The sequence below is a fragment of the Solea senegalensis genome, unplaced genomic scaffold, assembly GCF_019176455.1.
Source record: "Solea senegalensis isolate Sse05_10M unplaced genomic scaffold, IFAPA_SoseM_1 scf7180000013654, whole genome shotgun sequence".
NCBI classification, from domain to species: Eukaryota; Metazoa; Chordata; class Actinopteri; order Pleuronectiformes; family Soleidae; genus Solea; species Solea senegalensis.
In genome coordinates, this window is record NW_025320861.1 from 53,549 (window position 1) to 68,688 (window position 15,140).

The 15,140-nt window shown below is 42.0% G+C and overlaps 1 protein-coding gene across 2 annotated transcripts in view; it reads left to right on the top strand.

Annotated features, from left to right (window-relative positions):
- Positions 1-15,140, top strand: part of LOC122760453 (G patch domain-containing protein 8-like) — a 36,886-nt gene that overhangs the window by 14,854 nt on the left and 6,892 nt on the right. For both annotated transcript variants that reach the window (XM_044015549.1, XM_044015548.1), the window contains exon 3: positions 12,090-12,227. In XM_044015549.1, the coding sequence (XP_043871484.1) occupies positions 12,090-12,227 (138 nt within the window). The remainder of the gene's footprint in view (positions 1-12,089; positions 12,228-15,140) is intronic.

Below are 15,140 nucleotides of genomic sequence, written 5' to 3' on the forward strand. Positions count from 1 at the left end.
TGTAGCGCTACACATACCTCCGTGCGTTGGGCGCCATGCGGTAGTTCCATGGTCTGATGGTCCGATGATCCGATGGTAATGGTCCGATGATCCTATGCTCCACAGTCAGGTTCAGCTCCAGCACCGCTCTCCGGCGTCTCGATATCCACGTCCAGACGCTCTCCAAATCCCTCAAAGTCCAAACCGCTTCCAGCAGCTCCCCCCGTCTTGCGCTCTCGTGAGCGGGTGCGATGACGGCGTTCACGGGATCTGGACCTCCGGCGTTCTCTTCGTTCCGTACCAAACGTGCCTTAAGTGTCCCACAAAGTTCCAACTGGTGCAGGTTTTTGACTAATATTATAGCAGCTCAGCCTCAAACTTCCGCTACTGAGGTTTCTGACTCCGGATGACCTGGTTGACGCGCTTTGCCTTGGCGATCGCTCCTTTGCACTCTGATTGAATGTCCACGCTGTTTGTTTCGTTGCAATATATTGGTTTATTGCTGTGCGTTTTCTTTGCATAATGAAATTCCTTCAAACAATCCACAACCATTCACGAGTGGCGCCTCCGCGGTACAGCGGTCGAAAACCGTTTGCCCTTCCGGTTCACAAACCTGACAAGGACAGTGATATTGCCACCTATATACACACCTGAGCTCCCCCTCTGAGAGCACAGCGACCCCACACACACATTGAGTGAATTACACCAAACCCTCATACCACAATTAAACACATTCGGCTTCTATAACCACTTTCTGACATTTTATGGCCCAAACAATTCATCAACTAAATAATTCACAGGTTAATCAATTATGAAACTAATTGTTAGTTCTACTTCTCGTTTGACAATACTGTAATCTTACTGGATGTGGATGTTGCATTTCCTCAATGGCAGTGCAGCTGTGCAGCACTTGTCATTCTGAATGCTGTGTTTGCAGCCTGAGTAAACTCGTCTCCACCAGCTTTGATGGAAATGTGTGTTTTGGAAAAAGTAAGAGCTGTTCACATCACAACAGCAAGCAGAAACTCCGTGAACTATGTGGGTGTGCGTGTTTGTGTTTGTGTGTGAGCATGTGAAAAATGGCAGTGTGTGATTTATGTACACGAGTGTCATCGGCTGAGGAGGAGGCAGAATTCCCAGGCCTGATGAGTGGCTTAATGATTCATCAGCCAGGCTGAGGCAGGCATCAATAATGGATGACAGAGTGGGTCATGCAGGATTGCTCGCCCCTTGATTAAAGTGCTCCACAGCTAAACGCTTCACTTCCTGCCTTTTCTCACCATTCCCTCTGCGAGGATAAATACAGGAATATACGCGCACACACACACACACACACACACAGACACGCAGCCACACACACACACCTTTTCCTCAATCTTTTTTCCGTAGAGCTTAATGTCTTCTCACCTCTCACATATGCTTAATAAGCTCTCATCCCTTCTTCATCTCCTCACTCTGTTTCTTTGGTCTTAATCCAATCACGGTGAGAAAAGGGTAGAGAGAGAGGTGGGGGGACTGGAAAGCGTGGGCGAAAAGATGAGAAAGCCACAAATGAATGCTTTATGATTTGTCTGTACAGAAACGGAACCTTTCTCTCTGCAGATAAGACGGGAACATAAATGTTCTTTCTCTCTCCCCTCCACACACAGAGTGGGGGAGTACGTTCTCTCTCTGTAAGCTGTATGTGGGTGTTGGTGTGACAGGACAAATCTCTGTCTATTAGGAGACATAAACCTCTAAACCCAGTGCTACACAGCCACACATACTAATGCAGCCATACAGGCTGGGTAGAAGTTGGGAACGATGGCGAGGACACACGGAAAGAGAAAGAGACGTGGCGAGCAGAGAGATGTAAGGAGGCAGAGCGGGATGTTGAAAGCAGAGTGTTCTGGCGGGATTTCACTCCCTGGCCAGCACAAGGTCTTAACTACTCCAGAATCTCAGAGTACAGCAAAAACCAGCTTTAATAAAGTCAGACTGATGTGCATCACAGAACAGGCACAGTGAGCTTGTGTGTGTGTGTGTGTGTGTGTGTCCGGTGTATGTGATCGTGTTGAAGCCAACACTTAATTTTTCTGCCTTCATAGCTGCAGCATCATTAGCCGTCTATGGACTCATCCTCTAATGTGCCAGAGCAAGGATCACTCACTCTTACATTGCACACACTCACATAACCCCCTGATAGCACCAATGAACAGGACAGAGTGAACACTCGCACACACACACACACACACACACACACAAGCTCACCCAAACTGAAACATTTCAAAAGAACAGGCATCATAAGAGCCTGAAGAAGAGCAATTATTGATCGATTCCCTGACAACAGCAGCCCACTGTACTTTCTCACCCATCCTTCATCTGACCCACGCTGTTGCTCGGGTTTTCCAGCTAGTGAGACCTGCGCTAAGACTGCAGCATGTAATCTTAATGGTATTAATCCTGTTCTTTTTATCTGTCGCTTCCCAAACTGATTACCTTCATCTTGTCTTTCACTCTAATCTGCAGCATCACACCCTGACAGATTACAGTCGTAGTTTGATCACTCGAACGGATAGAGATGACATCCTCTTTGAAGCAGTCAATCACCGCAGATAGACAGATAGACAGCGTGAGTGTACAAGCGTGGATGCATGCATATGTGCACGCTAACTAAACTATGCCGAATATCCATTTACCTGTGCAGGGACTTCAGTTGTGTCTCTAATGTAAATGTCAAGAATATATATGTTATAATTCCATTTTTCTTCCAGCTGGGAGATAAAAGCATGGATAATGGAGATGACATTTAGCAAGAAAGGAGAGAAACCTTCCATGAGAGATGGAGGGAAACACCTGAAATATTATAAAACTACATCAGGAAAGGAGCTGGAATAGATGGAAGTGCTGGGAGAGGAGTAGTTGAAGGGATTATGATAGCATTTCACCAAATCTCTGCACACTGTAAATAAGACACCTAAACAGAAACATGAGGTGCAACAAAAACAGACTGCATGCAATATAGGCATAGGATGTTTGACATCCTGACGCCATGACAACCTTTGGCAAAGGTATCGCAGTGTCACGGTGTTGCAATTACAGCTTTAAAATGTCACCTCCTTCATGCATCCTACCATCACAACCACTCCCTGCACCAACGCAGAGGGTTGGAGAGCCGTGTCACTCAATCACTGAGAACCCGAGTGATTCCTGCACTCTACTCTTGATGAGTTACTAAACAACTCCAACCTCTGGCATGACACAAAATTTGTTTGTGGTTTTGACACCGTGACTTTTTCAATACTGAGCTATATTTTGAAACTGGTTATTGGCCTATACCTAATACACAGGGCACTTTCAAATGTGTTCAGGTGAAAGCAAACACAGACAAAGATTTAAGGTCAAATCTCCATCCTTTTTACCTCCCATCCTTTGCCATAACAGTTTCAGAATGTTTGCCTTATTGTGCACCGGGAGAAGGACGACGAGAGGAACCTTGTCTTTTCAAAGAAACAAATACAACTCCCCAAAGAGCACAGTAAATGATGGTAGGATCAAAACACTTTAAAAGTCCCAGAAGCAGCCAAAGTTTGCAGAATGTCAGGAATTTTCATGCACCCACAAAAGAAAGTATACGGGTCATGTTTGTTCAAGAGGAGAATACATGAGGATTTTCCTCTTCTTTTCTTTTCGTCTCTAAGCTGCACATCAGTTGAACCTGTCCTGCACAAGCCAGAGCCAGAGCTCACATTATATTCCGAAAGGCACGCACACGGAGAGATTGAGAGAAGAGGAGGAAGATGTTGAGAGGTGGGCAGATTTTAAATGTGGCACAGAGGAAGATTGATCAGTGATACAAGGGATGAAAAGAAGGGAGCCCTGTTGAATGGTGAGGAGGAGTAGAGAGCTGGAGAGAATAGGAGGCATGGAGGGGTGGACAGATCATGTGGCCTTGTATTGTGATGGACAGGGAATGAAATTTTGATCTCCGGCTGAGTGATCGTTTGGTTGGGTCTTGTGACTAATCATAGATTTATGACTTCAACAGCAGAGCTTTGCTATTTGTCTGTGCCACAGGCTTCCTACTGTAGGCGCAGACAAAGGCGGTGCGGTTGGGCTGCAGCTTCTGAACGCTTTATTTTTTTTCTGTGCCGTCTTTTATTATTTGGATGTGATGTGTCACATTTTATACAGTATATGAAGTCAGGATGATATCTTGCAGCGCGCCCTCTTTTATAGACAAGTTTAGGTCTTAAAAATATGTCAGCGCCTTCGATGCCGATGCAGATGTGTTCAGTACAGATTTACCTTTAACAGTAAAACTGTAACACGGTAAATCTGCAATAAGCAGAGCATGAAAAAAGCACTTAGTGTTTAGCCACTACTTAGTCAGTGACAGATTTTGTGTTTGTTGTATGTGTGGATGGTGTATTAGATTTAGAGTACAACAATGACCGCGAGGTTAAAGTGCTTGCTTACAGCACTAAAGGGATAGTTTGGATTATTTCAACCGATGTTATATGTGGTACTTACCCACGGTTACTTTAATGCCTGCCGAAGATTGGGGTCATCATGCGTTTATTTCAGCGGAGAAGACAGGAGTACGCTGAACTGCTGTAGAGCAAGTCAGCAGTGGTGTGTGCTGTAGTTAGAATATGTTTTTACATCTTCTTGAAATGAAATAACCCTCTCTCCTTGGCATAACAATTTTGACCGAGTCAGTGTTTTGCACACACACACACACTAAAATGGTGATGATGGTGCTTCACTGGTTATATAATCTACATCGTGGGAGATAATGCTAATACGGCCATGCCTGGGTATACCAACAATGCTTGCTGGATCCTTGCAGAAGAAAAATACCACAAAACATCTTAAAAAGTAATAATGAGCGTCTGGGTGCACAGCTCTTCAGACACAGACATTGAATTGAGCGTTCCCTGCTGTGGCAAGAAATATTCAATAGTCTACACATAAGCCCAAGCTGTTACAGTAATATCTGCTGACTTGTCTGAAACTTTCAATTACCAGTGGGAGCAATGTCAGCATGAGGTTAACATCTTGTAGTTGCAGCAGCATAATTATTTCTGTGGACACACTGTCCTTTAAAGTGGCTGTATATTCGGGAGCCAACGTCCCCCACCTTTTATTTGCGAAAAACAAATTGGTGGAGTGGAACTTCTGTTCTCAAGTGTGTGGAAATCCTGGCCCTTTCGTAGTGGGTGTATGGCATAATATAGTGTACCTGCGTATCACATCACTGCGTGGACATGGACGCCGTGATGAGCAGGATCCATACATAGTGGAATAACCTAGTGAATTTTACATACCACTAATAACGTCTCACATGAGTAGACTCATCCTTTTTTGTGAGACTGACTTATAGTGTCCATTGGTCATCTATGTTTAAAAACCATACATTATGAAGTTAAGGTGTACAGTTTAAAAGATAAGAGCATTCCGTCCGGCTGAGGAAATGTAGACTCCACAGCCTATAATCCAGAATTCTTCTATTTGATGTTTTTTTAAATCGTCAAAGGTCCAAGAAGTTGGAAGCGGAGAACCAGGTCTTAAAATTGCATGCCAACAAACTGGCTGCTCCAAAGGTTGCAGACCCCGGGTTTATGGATTAAGCTCCCCTCATATCGACGAGGCAACAAAGGGCACAAGGCAAATTAGCTAATATAATCTCTTCATCATTTATTTATTCAGTTTGTTTCTTGCATGCTGTTCGACACGCAAAGGTCAGAAGGCGACCAAACATTTGGTTACATTTGGAGTGAGAGGGAAAGAAGAGGACGAGGATGAGACAAACACTGATGATCCACAGGTTAGAATCATTATCTAGTGCTTTTGCAACAGTTTGCCAGCAGTTTGTGAGATGACGTTGCTCCGTGTTCAAACACATCTGCCCTTTTTATTCGACGGCAAGACCCCGTTTGTGGTCAGCATCTGTGGCTTTGGCTGTGTTTGCTTTAGCTTCTTGCTTTTGGCATATTTCTAACAGCTGCAACGAGGGCTGAAACAACTGAGAGATACACAAACACACACATAAACACTATCAGACAGTTGCACCCACAGAGCACAAAGGCATGGACGTACACGCAGATGCATGCACAAATCAAATGGTTCGATGGCTGGGGAGGAGACATGCAGGCACATTAAAGGCAGTCAACGGAGATGTATTTGGACCGCAAACATCAAGCTCAGCGGCACTTAGCTATCATGTTTGGCAGTCTGTGTTTGTGCGGGTGTGTGCACAAGTATTTGTCATCAGGATTTAGAGGACGGTACAATAACAAAATATAGCCCTCAGGTCAGTCCTTTGAAGGAGAGACTGCCATTTGCGCAACACATGTGTTTGTGAACTGAAGGACAGAATCACCAGGACACTTTAGAGACAGACGGAGGGACAGAGCAGGAGGCAAACTGTTTTTTGTGGGGGGGTGCCACAAATTAAATTGTTCCTATTCATTACAGTGGCCAAGTTAGGGTGATAATTATAGCAGAGGATAATTAAAGGCTTAATTAGGCTTGATAAACACTTATGAATTGTTTATTGAATTGTTCTCACAAGGCACAGTAGCAATTAGAAGTTCTCTGAATTCATAAACGTCTCTATTTCACATCTGTCCCCATGTCCTGTCCTCTTCTCCTCTCCTCTCCTCTCCTCTCCTCTCCCTCTCCTCTCCTCTCCTCTCGCCTGAACAAATGCTTGCATTACAGGAATTGTATTCAATTGTCCAGTACACTGCACTCTACAAAATCATTTCCATTTTTATACTGGATGAAGACCACAACGTTAATGTTGCTTGAAGAAAGGCAGCGCTGAGAAATAACTTGAAATCTATTTAAAACCATTCGCTCTATTCAAATCGTTTTCACATAGATCCATTCAACTGTATTTCTTAACCAATTGCACAGATAAAATCACTAAATGTAAATAAAATAAACACGGGGCAAATAATACACAAAATAATGGGATTCAATGTATTCAATTAATAAAAAAGGAGAAGCAGATAAATGAACCAGCAGCAATATAACACAGTTTAGCAGTTTAATACAAGGCTGTAAAATATACACAATGCTAAATGGCACGTAACCTTGTATTGTGTTTGTATCAGTGCTGAAACTTCAATTACTGTCACAGCATTTTCCACAGTAATCCACACTCATTAAGTTATTACTTTATTTTATTTTTTCTTACCGCCTGCAGGGAAAGCTCTTTTCAGCAGAAGTTAATGTGTTTGAACAGAGAGAATCTCTTACCACCAGTTGTCTTGTTACTGGGCTCAGCTTCAATCTCTTGGTGGATTCATAATCCATGCTGAGCTGTTTCGTCTGGATATGTTTTTGAGTTTCATACGGAATAAGATTGCGGTTCTGCGACTTCTGCTGCAGCGCTGTTAACGATGATCAAATCTGATTAAATTGCATCTCAGCAAGTCTTGGGAGGCACAAATTCATGCTTTCCTTGACTGCGAAAAAAATAAATTAATCTATACCCCTACTTAATAAACATGAACAGCATTTCAAGGTGCATAGGGTTGTCCTAGCATTACTTACAGGCATATTGAACCTATTTTTATCTGCCTTTTCACTTCTTTAGACAAATAAAACCTTTCTATTCCAAAATGACACCCTTTGTTTCAGCATATACTTTAAATTATCTCTCAGCATACTGTGTCCTATACAAAACAAATTAAATTTGCCCAGAAAAAAACCCAAACCTCTTAATATGCGTTTTTTGGGACACACACACACACACGGCTGAGTCCAGCCATCCATGAAAATGTTGTTCAATATTTAATTACAACCGACAAGAAAGTGACCAGCGAGACAAGTGAAATGTTTTAGCTCATACAAGGACAGCATGTAGCTGAATTATAGAAAATACTTGTACTATAATACAACTTAACATATACAAGTGACAACAGTTTACATACTGACAGCAAATTAAAACCAAGAAGCCCTTTGACCTGATAGTTATTGTTGTTTTGTACTCATAACCACTAGAGTTTAATAAAAATGCCTTGTTCATTTGCATAATATGATGTCTTTAAGGAAAGATCTAATTATTTGTATTGACTGTGTGATATTGCATTCATGTGACAAGGTTCCAGCTTTAATCAAGTCACTGTCAGGTTGTTCATGTGAGTCATGTACCACAAATAACAAGGATGAATATTTTCAGTGGGCACAATGGCGATGACGGTGTGAACGCATTCGTGAGGCGCTGTCACATGTTTAATCTGCACAACTTCCAGAGATTTCACTCTTCTCAGCCTCTTCTTTCTGAATAGGTTTTCATGAATATATTACATATTGGTTTGTGGTACACGGGTGTGGACAGGGACTGCATGTGTGCAGCAGTATTTAGATGCCACCTGTTCATTTTCACTGTAATTCAGATTCTAAAATGACACGTGTCTGAAACTCCTTAATGAGCCCCGAGTCGTGTCATAATTTCGGCCATGAAAAGGCGTAGCGTGGCACTTCCCCCTTTAAGCAGAGGATAAATGACAAGAGACAAGCAGAGCATTTAAACATATCCACAGCTTTCCACAAACACTCGCACACATAATAATACAAATAATCGCTGTCTATTCAGGTCTGCAGATCTCCACTCTGCTCTTTCTGCAAACAGATTTATGCGACTGAGGTAAATTGAGGTCTAGATTAATTTAGCACCGGAGTATCGGGTTGACAGGCTGTGACTGTGCATGCATAAGTGTGTGCTTTTGTGTTGGCGTGCTGAATGTGTGTATGTATTCTGTGTGTGTGTGTGTGCATATTTGTCAGTGGAACTCATAAGAGGTGTGCAGATTTAAAGCAAATAAAGCAAATAAATAATCGTGTTTAATTTAAGCATTCACTGGGAAGGGGGAGGAATCACCTGTCAGGGTTCATTTGACATAAGGAAAAACACACATCTATAAACACACATTTTCCTGGCGACTGACTCGAACTTTAACCATAACTACTACTTAAGCCCTTAAAACTTCTTTCATTTTAAAAAATACTGTATGCTTTACAGTGATGGTGATGATGTAAACACAGTTGGGTCCTCACAGTGTGATAAATTCTCACGCACGCAATTCTGCTTTGATGCTTTTGTGCTTTTTCTTCCACGCACTCCTCTCCCTTGCTCTCACATCTCTCCCCTACATATATTACTGTTCAAAATAATTACCGGGACAGAATGCAACTAGGTGAGAAGGAAGGGTTCAGGAGTACAAAGGCAACATGTGCACAAAAATATGCACCCGCTCGCATGTACACACATATAATGAGCACATGTATGAGAGCGTGCACATGCACAGCTCCTATAGAATCGTGCACACGCCTAAAGGTTGACAAATACACAACAGTCATTATCTCAATCTCATCACCCCAGCAGTACTTGAAGAAAGGCCGCTCTGTGTGATTGGATAATTTCCTGGTCATGACTTAAGCCTACAAGGAAGATCAATACACACACACACACACACTACGCAGACAAGCAGGATCAATGTATATTAGTTACCTGTCTGTTGATTCAAGTGTGGTAGAGTTTAGTCAGCCTTGTCGTTCTTCTAACCTCTCTTACTCTACACCCTATGAGACTACAACATATGTGTGAGTATGTGTGTGTTAGAGTGCATGTGTGCATTTGTGTGTGTGTGAGGGCAGGCAGGGGTCATTTCTCCTCTTGTCTACATTGCTATAGTCCCTCTCTTTTCCTCACACTTCTGTTCCTGTTCCATATTACTGAAGCAAATTGGGGCCAATAGACTCTGTCTGAGGATGACCCGGGGCCCACCAGACAGAAAACGAGCAATCCAGAGAGAGTGAGAGAAAATGGAAAATAGAGGTGGTGTGGGGGATACATGGGGGAGGTACAGAAATCAAGAATAAGAGTGAGGTGAGAGCAGGTAAAGAAAAAGGGGGCTGATACAATAATAAAAAAGCTAGCAAAGAGAGAGGAGATGGACAGAGGGAAGAAATGGAAGCAGAGGAGGGGAGAAAAGTAGTGACAACCTCAAATTAAATTCCCATCATGTCAGTGTAGAACACAATTCAATAGTGTTTATTGGCAGCCCCTAGCCTGAGGGAAATTACATTCTGAAGCAGAGCATGGCATGAATGCGCATGCACACACACACACACATATGCACAAGTACACACAGATATAGTGCTCCACACTGTACTTGTCCTCAGACCAAAAAAGCCCTCTGGCTGACGCGAGCATGCAGACAAGAGGTTTATCCCCTGAGGTCTATATTCCATTTGTGCTGTGCATGTATTGTGTATAAGTAAGAGGGGCCATCAGGGACTTTATTCAGAATTACCATGCATATAAAAAAACCTTTACACTATTACACATACTAATGATATGTGGTCATACAAGGCTGAAGTGAACTCCCTAATGATACTGGGCGAGAGGATCAAAACCAAGTGGCAGCCCACTCTATATCCACAAAATGACAAGTTAACAATCTCTGAAGATAATCAGGGACGTATCTATAGAAAATACATATGCTTTGAATTTCCATAACAAGTCTCATGTGTCATGGTTGTTTCCCGAAATAAAAAAAAAGGTTAATTTGGTCTATATACATTGGACCACCTGACAAAACATCAAAACGAATCAATATGTCATGCGGTTATAATGGTTTGGGACGTTTCATTAGTTTTAGTTTTCATTTGTTTTTAGAGCAGGTTTGCTAGTTTTTTTTGCTCATTTGTTTTGTAAATGCTTAGTTTTAGTTTAGATTTTTATAAGTTTTATTAGTAGTTTTAGGGGTTTTTTTTGTTTCTTAAGTGCAAAATGTGCATAATTCTGAGGTTGAGTTTGGATGCAGTTAGTGTCAGGTCAGGTAAAGATCAAACAGCCAACAGACTGAAGATACACATGAACATAACATAAATAACAATAAATAACCCTCATGAGACAAATCACATTGCTTGTGAACCAGGAGTCTCAGGGAGCTCAATCTTAAAAATAAACCCAATTAAATACGAGAGGTTTGATTCACTTTGATGAACCAACTCAACCCGAATACAGATGTTATGTTTAACCTGCATCACCTTATGTCCCACATTGTAAACAGAAACCAATAGAAAACAAGTTATTGCCGGCTGGGAAAAAATAAACACACTTCATATGAACCCAAAAGGCTTAGACACCATACCATCAACCATAATTAGTTTTAGTTAGTTTTATCAACACACAATTCAGTTTCAGTTAGTTATCAGGTGTTTTTATTTTAAACTCTAGTTTTTATTTTTATTTCCGTTAACATTAGTTAGTTTTCGTTAACTATAATAACCTTGGTCATGCCATAATAATAAAGGTAAAATACATCTGTAACATAGCAGAATGGAAAATGGTAACATGTGAATGAGGAGGAAAAGAAAGGGATAGAGAGATTATTTCAGTGAAGCTTTTCACATGTATATGCGTGGTTTTCAGATGATAATTGTGAATATTGTCTCTTCATGTTTATCTGTCTGTCCATGTGCTATTTGTGAAGATGTGTGTGTGTCTTTTACAGATGACTTTTCGAAGGGGAAAGTAAATTACATTTACAATTAAATTGTCGTAGCCAGAAGCCACAAGAATCAAGGGTAAAATATTCAGGTTTTTTTAGTCTGTTAGCTACAATTGTCTTTTGAACTGCATTCTGACTCAGACTATTTGCCTTCATTGTACATACACAGGTTTCTATTATAGTGGTTGTGTTAAATGTCTCCCCAGGCTCAAATTGCTATAAGCACAGATCATCAGTGCCTTTGTCCATTCTCTAGCAGCAGCAGCATCAGCATCAGCATCAGCAGCAGCAGCAGCAGCAGCAGCATCAGCAGCAGCAGAGGCAGCATACTTTAATGGGAAGCCGTTTAGCTGTTTTATGCAGAGCACATGTAGAAGCCATTACTGCTGATGTCTCTGGGATGCAGATTTGCTCTAAATGGCTAACAAAAGCTAAATGGCTTCCAATCTGCCGCTCTTTTGACCCCACCCCTAACTGCTCTCACTCTGTATCCGAGCCCTTCTCACCCTTAATATCTATTTGTTTAAGTATCTATCGTAAATCTGTTTTCTTTCCCACCCCGATCCCTCTGACACTTCTGTCGTCGTCTTTCTTCAGGAACGTACAGACGGGGCTTTGGGTTGCTCATTGGAGGACTTGAAGGCTCTTTTCTACTGTGAGCTGTGTGACAAGCAGTACCTCAGACACCAGGAGTTTGACAACCACATCAACTCTTACGACCACGCACACAAACAGGTACAGTGTTATGTGACACACCTGCACCACAGATACACACAACGTGTGATATGTAGCCAGCTTTTGTTTATGATTTCTTGACACAGAATTTAGGTTTGTTTTTGCAATATGTGTGTGTGTGTGTGTGTGTGTGTGTTGATGGGAAACTGCATTATATTTCCATGTGAATCCACCCACTGGGTGCAGTTTCAAGCGAGTAAGAGTAGGAGTGTGACAACCATCATCTCTTATAAGCCCACACACACACATTCACTCACAGGTGGAACAATTTAACTTTCACTGTATGTGCCGCAACACAGATTAACATTTTTAAGATAAGATAGAATAAGACTGCATACATCTATTTGCTCACTGCCAAACCCGTCTTCTGTCTCTGTCTGAATGTGGTTCTGTGAAAGCGTCGTGTTGGACTCTCAAATGAATTGTATTTTGGATTATACTTGGAGTTAACAAACTCATTCTCATAAAGTTGTCATATATCTGATAATGTCATATTTTGGAATTTTGTGAGATGTTTTTTACAAACTTAAAATGTCATGACATTATCTTCTTCTATTGTTTCTAATTTATGATTAGGAGCAGTTGTTTTTGATGTATCATGTACAAAAGGACAGTGTTACAAATTCAAACGACTCTTGTTGGAACTTCAAAGGGAAAAAACAACATCTTGTACCAAATAAAATATGACGCTATTAGTCACAGTTCAGGTATAATTCTATTATTCTGGTTTGGGCAGGATGAGGCCAATGGACCATTAGGAAAAAGCCTGGGAGCAGGAGCAGGTTTTTCTTTTTTCCTCCTGTGTTCTGCTGTAATATCCATTTTCATACACAACCTCCACTCTGGTCTAATATGCTGAAGGTTCTGCTGATAACACATTACCCTACAGCTATCTGTTGTCATGCCAAGACATACACTCATACAAAAATACACCACAGACACACACTTACCCATGTACACACTCATCCTCAAATACAGGCAATCTCCAAACCAAGCCGAGCCGCTTGCCTCTTCTGAACGCCCACACTGTGCAACATGAAATAAACATTAAGTAAGATTGTTCCTCCTTTGTCATTGTTCTTTGAAAATGAATTGAGACAACTGCAGGCCAGTGTTAATGCTTTGTTTTAGCCAGAGGCAGACACATGAAACGAGCTGTATGAGGCACTGAGCTGACAGGAGCCACTGGCACTGTTGAGACACACACACACACACACACATATAGGCATCCATGCACTCTCTGCCCACCGAGCAGACAACAGATGAAATTCTAGCTGAAGACAGTTTCCCTGCAGGAGTATTGGCTTTGGGGAATGGAAGCTGCATGCATTTTCCCCTGTCTCCTTTCCTCGTCATCGGTTCAGGGATAAACATGTCTGAATACGGCACTTCATCTGAATTTACTGATGATTACAGAAAATTGCTCATTACAACAGACCTGCGCTGCCTTTTTAAATAAAGGGGCAATCAACTCTTGCGCATTCACAGTTGCCTCCGCTCGAGCCCTCCTTAACACATCTATAAGAATATTGACTGAGGCTTTGGCAGACAGCACAGAGACTATTATGTTGGGGAGAGGCGGTAACACAACATCGCCACTGAAAACAATAGCGCCTGCGTTTAAAGTATAAAACAGAAGAATCTCTTCCCAGTGTGCTCACTGAAGATGGCTCTCTGTGTGATATTTCATTTGGCTCTAAATATAGCTACAGGTTTGCCTGCAGTGGGACCTGTTTAAAGAGACAACAGTAACCTGGCAGAGTGCAAATGTGAGAGCAAGGAGAGCTATTCCTCTTCTTAAACTCCAACTATTATGAACTGCTCTTGCTCTCAGTCATTGCCATGGACAGCAACATTACAATGACTCTGATCTTTCCTTCCTCCACGCCTTTCCTGGCTCCGTCCGTGTTGGTTCATTATGCATGTGTCTCTGCTTGAACATGATTAATATTTCCCAAAGAAAGAGTTTGGCATCAAAGCTCCTCGCTGCACCCAAGCAGATTTTCTTGTGTGATCACACACACAGTTCCAGTGCAAAAAACACCTACAATTCAAGACATATGTTTAAGGGATACAGACCCACAATTGATGCTCCATTGGCATATACTTCATGCTGTCTCTAGCGAACTGACAGTGGGATGTTAAGCGCTGAGTGATAATGTAAAAAGACATGCGCTTGTGTAAGACTCAGCAGAGATTAACCTGACAACTGTCAGCTCCTGCAGAAGATCTGGGTGCGAAAGAGAGTGTATAAATAAATCTGATGTCTGAGGGGCTAATCTGATGTGTGCATATGTGAGAGAGAGAGAGAGATAGAGTGTGTGCATGTGTATGTGTGTGAGTGTGTGTGTGTGATCCGGGTGGATAATAACGGGATGTGATCTAAAAGTAAGAGTGGTGTAATCCTGTTTCAATTTATACTGCAGGATAGTTCACAAATATGTGTAAAATAAACAACAAATCCTGAGTTGATAAGCCATGGGTGGATTTGCTGAGGGAAGAAGCTAAAATTGTACCGAGAAGCGAAATAGAATAAGACGGAAGATAAAGCAGGATGATGGCACACAATACTGCAGCTATTCCAAACTCCTGAGTACCTCCTTAGCCTTCAGACACATGCAGACACACAGAGTCAGAAAAACACACCAAGATGCACACACACACACACACACACACACCTGCCAAGCATGGATAAAGGAGGGATTAAAGTGTGTCAGAAAAGGAAACCACAGAGAGGCATGAATCACTGTTTCCTTTAGAGGACTTGTGCACCTACAGATGCATCGTCTCACACAAATGCAAACGCACAGAAAAGCGCCGCTAACTGTTACATTTTCGGCACAACAGTGCAGATAATGGCCCGCCAGTTTGTTCAAATATAAATCACCCAGTATGTTGTGGTTCTTTGTCAAG